At 42.9% G+C, this 5,733-nt stretch overlaps 1 protein-coding gene across 1 annotated transcript; it reads left to right on the top strand.

Moving 5' to 3' along the window:
• The first annotated feature begins 1,631 nt into the window (after window positions 1-1,631).
• On the top strand, window positions 1,632-3,944 carry RPLP1 (ribosomal protein lateral stalk subunit P1). The gene is made up of 4 exons (XM_033106918.1): window positions 1,632-1,838; window positions 2,564-2,638; window positions 3,487-3,604; window positions 3,827-3,944. Exons 1-4 carry the CDS (start codon window positions 1,767-1,769, stop codon window positions 3,904-3,906), a joined length of 345 nt encoding a protein of 114 aa, XP_032962809.1. The 5' UTR covers window positions 1,632-1,766; the 3' UTR covers window positions 3,907-3,944.
• Window positions 3,945-5,733: the final 1,789 nt, after the last annotated feature.

Below are 5,733 nucleotides of genomic sequence, written 5' to 3'. Positions count from 1 at the left end.
TTTGAGGAAATTGTTTTGAATTTTGTATGTTCATATTCATTTTCTGACACTTAGCTATGCCACAAGAATTGAAATAAAAAGCACTAAGAAATATAAAGTTTTGTGGTAGTCAAAACATATTACAGGTAGCTAGCATTGTGCCTTGCATTTCGCTCGCACTCATTTGTGGAGTAAATTAAAAGAAAGTACTAGAGGTTTCTCTCACATTGGGGCTACTTGTTTTAGCACACACAGGAATAACTTCAAAAAGGTATTTCCCCTGCTTAGAACCAGGAATCTTACCCCAACCCCATGTATAACCTGCTGGAGTACCATGGACCAGTAAATAAACCTTAATACAGTATTTGACTTGGAATCTTCCCCTTTTTTTAACTTAATTCAATTGACTTAGCAGAGTTTCAAGAGCAGCATTCATAAATTTCCAGGTATGAAAACTTTTAATTCTTGATATTATACGTAACTTAAATCCATATATAAAAAGTGAGGTCAACATCCTGGCAGCATAAATCCTTTCTTCTTTTTTCTCTCCCCTTTTACTTACAATTAATTGGTCATTCATAACTGAACAAAAGTGTCTGTGCACATTACACCAGACCGTCTAAGATTTCTACCCACATGTGCTTCAGAAAGTAGGTACATAGGAACTCAGAGGACGTTTTGGGGTCCAAGGGAGTCAGTGAGCCTGCCCCACCCTCACTTGCAGTGATGGGGGGGGGAGGGAAATGAACCTGGAGAGAGCAAAACGGTGGAAACACAAGGGAGATAGAGAATTTGTGGAGTAGCACCGCGCCGGCGACCAGCCAACGTGGTGGGAGAACCAGGCATGCCATCAGATGGGGTAGAGACCAGTTTGGAGGCAGAGGAGAGGGAGTAACTCGATAAGCCATTTCCATTCAAATCACCAGGTGCCTCAGTTATAAAAACAAGTTGAAGTGGAAAAGTTCCCCAACATTCTTAGTATATCGTTTTTACTTTGGGAGGGGCAAGAAAAAACAAACTTTACTCATAATCCCCATCCCTTTCCACACACAAGCAGAAGGCACTTAGGATTCCAGATTCCAAATCCGGGCTCCACCGTGGGCTGTGTCACCTTGGGCTAGTACCCGGTCTACTTTAGTTTTGCCATCTATGAAATGGAGATACTAGTACTTACCTCTTAGACTGTGCGAGGATTAAATGTATCCGTGTGGCTCAGTGCCTGGGACATAGTGCGCGTTCAAATGCTGCTACTGTCGTAACGCAAGTTTCTCGTTTACTCCTATATTCCCTTACTTTACCTGAGACGTTTACTAAGCAAGGGGGCCTCCAGGCTGTAAAGGAGCTCCTGCCTCCAGGTGGTCACCTGCTTGGGGGGAAGGGGAAGCTGGGACGTCATTAAATGATTGTATAGTGTCACACAAGCTACAGTACATAGGATGACGTCCATTTACCTAGCTAACTTTACTAAAAATATTTTTACTGTACGCCCTAAGCTTCATCCAAACAAAGATAATTAATTAGCACTTACGGGTGCCTAGCAACTATGAACTCGCATACGAGCGAATCAAGCCTTGTGCGTAGGCGCCTCTGGCTCCGCCTCTTCCGCCAGGCGTGGGCACGGATTGGTCCGTGCGGCCGGTATAAGATGCTCCGCGCAGACTCGCCGGCCCCTTTCCTCAGCTGCCGGTAAGGTGCTCGGTCCTTCCGAGGAAGCTAAGGCCGCGTTGGGGTGAGGCCCTCACTTCATCCGGCGACTAGCACCGCGCCCGGCAGCACTCGCCTGAAGCATGGCCTCCGTCTCAGAGCTAGCCTGCATCTACTCGGCCCTCATCCTGCACGACGATGAGGTGACAGTCACGGTGAGTGCGAGCCCGGGCCGGCGGCGCGGAGGCCTGCAGGCGTCATATTCTCCGTCCTCCCAGTCAGGCCCTTCCGTTCGCAGCCCGGGCCACCGACACTCCCGCGTGGTCTTTGGGCTGAGCGACCATAAAGATGGGCCCCTGTGCGGGTTGGCCAGGGACCTAGGCCACGTGCTGGCTCCGAGAGGGACTGGATTACATTTGCGGCTGCGCGCTCTGCCTTCGAGAAATTTATTTACAGAAACTTGTGCAGCGCGCGTGAGTGTACTAATCCACACTTAGTTGTATTCCGGGCACTTTATATCTTTTTGGTATGACGTTCTTGAATTCTTTTGGTCCTCTTAGTAGGCCCTGTGGGGCCAGGCTGCATGGTGTTGAGGAGAGCACATAAATCCTGCTCAACCTTCCGGACTTGACTTCTAACTTAAAATAGTTGCATGACTTGGGCAAATCCCAAGCCTGTGAAATGGCAGCGATGAACTCACGGCCTTGTAAGGTGCCAGGCACAAAGGATCAAATGCGTTTAGTTTGCTCGTGACAGCCGAAAACAGTATAAGGAATTATAGTCTTAAATAAACATACATAAAATACAGGTGAAGTATTTGAACTAGATAAACAAGGTTTTGTATACGTTTTGAGTGGTTTACTTTCATTTGCAGTATTTTGGAGACGTTTAAGAAAACTACACTTTGATCTCTGATGAATTGGCATTTTATTTGTTCTAGGAGGATAAGATCAATGCCCTCATTAAAGCAGCTGGTGTAAATGTTGAACCTTTCTGGCCAGGCTTGTTTGCAAAGGTAAGGTAATGGTGGTATAGTGATTTAGAGAAATAAATTTGGGAAGACCTAATTTACTTCAGTCAGGTGTTCATGCCAACATCCAGAAGTGCCAGAAGGCCCAGTATTCCACTGGACCAACTCCAAGTGATATGCCTCACATCTCTAGTAGCTAATTAAGGTTTCAGTTTGTCTTTATGTCTTTCTTTTGTTGATCTCACTCTGGTGGTTCTTCTGTTCTGAAACCATGGTAAGAATTAAGCAGGTCATTCCTTAAAAAAGGTCATGGTTACCTCCCATTGTACAGGTTACTTAGTCTCTGGCAAGTGAAGCTCATAGCCTCAACTTCACCTTGTGTCTTGCAAAGAGCTTTGAAAGATCGAAAACATTGTACCTGTATAATGAATTCCCTTGGGAAAAGGCCTAGAATTATCAGTCTGAAAAATTGAATTCTCTGTTAAAAGGAGGTGGAACTGTGGGAAGAATCCTGGTCTAAGTGCTTAAGGAAACTTTTTAACAAGCTAAGCTAGCATTTTGGGAGCAGTTTTGTTATATGTAAAAGGAATTCAGTTAGTTGTATCTTACTAAAATATAGCAATGCGAGTACGAGATTTAAAGCTTGAGGGTTTTTTTGTGATTGCTTGTTTTTAATACAGCTGTGTGCGTCACCTTAATTTAAGTTTTAGGGAATCTAAGTTGCAGACAAACTGTCGATGGCAGACTCCAGCAAAGGAGAAGAAAGATGTTTTATGTATATATATATATAGTGATGGGAATTGATCACTAAGTTCAAAAAGGAACTATTTTTTCTGGGAGAGTGCTATAAAAGGACAGAAGTGAGCGTTTGCATATGTGTACTTGTGTTGTAGGCTCTGGCCAATGTCAACATCGGGAGCCTCATCTGCAATGTAGGGGCTGGTGGACCTGCCCCAGCAGCTGGTGCTGCACCAGCAGGAGGTCCTGCCCCCTCCACCACTGCTGCGCCAGGTAGGAAACTTTATATTGGAGGGAGGAGTGGAGATTAAAGTTTATTACAGGCAGAATTGCTCTTAATGTGCTAAGAGTAGGTATATAGAAATTCTAAAACCAGAGGCTTTGTTTGATAAGGGGCATCTTAGGGTATTTTGATCATGTAAGTTGATGGTCCTGGAGCTCTTTGGAGTTTAAAATACTGAGATGTGTAATTGACTTTTATTTTTTTTTTTTAAGCTGAGGAGAAGAAAGTGGAAGCAAAGAAAGAAGAATCTGAGGAGTCTGATGATGACATGGGCTTTGGTCTTTTTGACTAAACCTCTTGTAACATGTTCAATAAAATTCTGAATTCTGACGCTGTTGGTCTTGCTGATTGCCTAGAGGTGTGCTATGTAAAGATGATCTCACTTTTATAATGCTGGCTTTCAGTCTTTTCCGCTATAACACAAGCTGGGGTTTTTTCCCCTGCCACCATCTTGTGGTGGGAAATAATACACAAGCTAGACACAGTGCTGAGAATGCACCTAATTTTGCAGCACTGAGAAATGCATGTGGGTTGGAGAGGGGATCAGAGCAGATGCCTTGTCCAGATTACCTATGTAATTTAATGGTTATAGGATTTGTCCCCTAGACATAAGAGTAATGGGGCAAGGGGTGACCCAGACGTCACATTCCCCAAACAAAACAGTGGGTAAAAATTTGAGTTATGATGAATCATCTGAGGTAGAATATTAATTGATGCCACATCCCTGGGTTTCATCAATAATACTGAAGAAGTAGAGAAAATTCAGTTTAAGTGCCTAGTTACACAAAGTGGATAAAATTAGAATTCAAACCTGTTTGAAAAACTAACGAACTAGCTTTTGAGGGGATGCAGCTGAACAATGATGTGAGGTCGAAATTGGTTCACTTTTAAAATGCTAAGGCACTATAGGATTTGGATATATAAAACATGATTATTGTATATTCGGAGTACCTGTGATCCTGGCACTTGGACCATCTTGCCTTTTCTATCTCATTTAGTGCATAAGATTCCAGAGTTGAAAAGTACAACTTTCCAGCCATACTCACTCCACTGTAGAGGATCACTTGTGTAAGTTACTGCAACCACTTGGGCAAATGGCTGGTGTATCTTGTAAAAGTGAACAAAACCTGCACATCCGTTTCTAGGTATTACCAAAAATGAACTACATAGGGACATCCAGATGTATCTCTGGGACTGTCCAAAGCAGCACTTAAAAATAGCAAAACTCTCAGGCTCATCAATGAGAACAAATGGTTTTAAATTGTCAGCAGTGAAAAAAGGAATTCTTCCTAATAGGTTACATTAAAAACGACCCAGTAAATTACAGAACATCATCCTTTCCATAAAATTCCAAAATAAGGGAGTAGACATACAAGGTTTGACGATTAAGTTCACGAGCTCATCCTCGAAAAAGTGTTGTATACTTCTGCTGAACGTCACTGGTCACCTTCGAAGTACACCCTTTGGGAAGCTATGCACCGACGCCAGTGCCTAGTCCACTCTTCAAAGCCATTTTGGAACTTTCTGGAATGGCCATCAGAGCTGTTGTATTACCCTCATGACCTGAATGTCATCTAAATGTCTTCCTTTCAATATTGATCTTCGGGTAAAGAAGTCATTGGGGGCCAGATGAGATAAGTAGGGAGGGTGTTCCAATACAGTTATTTGTTTACTGGCTAAAAACTACCTCACAGACAGTGCTGAGTGAGCTGGTGCATTGTGAAAGAGCCATGATTGGCGAAAAGTTCAGGTGGTTTTTGTCTTTTTCACGCAGCCTTTTCAGCATTTCCAAATAGTAAACTTGTTAACTGTCCAGTTGGTACATACTCATAATGAATAATCCCTCTGATACCAAAAAAAGCAACATTTTTTATAAGTTGCCGAAAATAATTGTCAGATACATCATCATATATCTGATGGTATAAAAAAGCGATGGTAAACAATTGAGGGCCTTGAGTAAGGGGCAGGGTACAATAAAGAAAAGTACAGAGATATTACTCTTCAAATTTTGGAGTTTTCATGCATTAGAAAAGAGCTATTGTGAAGCAGTGAGGACTGTATGTAGTGTAACAAAGATCACTGATCCACACCCACCCTGATCACCTTACCTCCTTCCCTT

This window comes from Rhinolophus ferrumequinum, chromosome 6, assembly GCF_004115265.2.
Source record: "Rhinolophus ferrumequinum isolate MPI-CBG mRhiFer1 chromosome 6, mRhiFer1_v1.p, whole genome shotgun sequence".
Classification (NCBI taxonomy): domain Eukaryota; kingdom Metazoa; phylum Chordata; class Mammalia; order Chiroptera; family Rhinolophidae; genus Rhinolophus; species Rhinolophus ferrumequinum.
The sequence above is the reverse complement of the archived record's forward strand: the minus strand, read 5'-3'. Positions and strand labels throughout refer to the sequence as shown.

Excerpts from the sequence above, each read along its gene's own strand:
- RPLP1 (XM_033106918.1), top strand. The coding sequence starts at position 1,767 with ATGGCCTCCGTCTCAGAGCTAGCCTGCATCTACTCGGCCCTCATCCTG. Across the intron at positions 1,839-2,563 it reads ACGATGAGGTGACAGTCACG|GAGGATAAGATCAATGCCCT; the intron begins GTGAGTGCGAGC and ends TATTTGTTCTAG. Across the intron at positions 2,639-3,486 it reads GGCCAGGCTTGTTTGCAAAG|GCTCTGGCCAATGTCAACAT; the intron begins GTAAGGTAATGG and ends CTTGTGTTGTAG.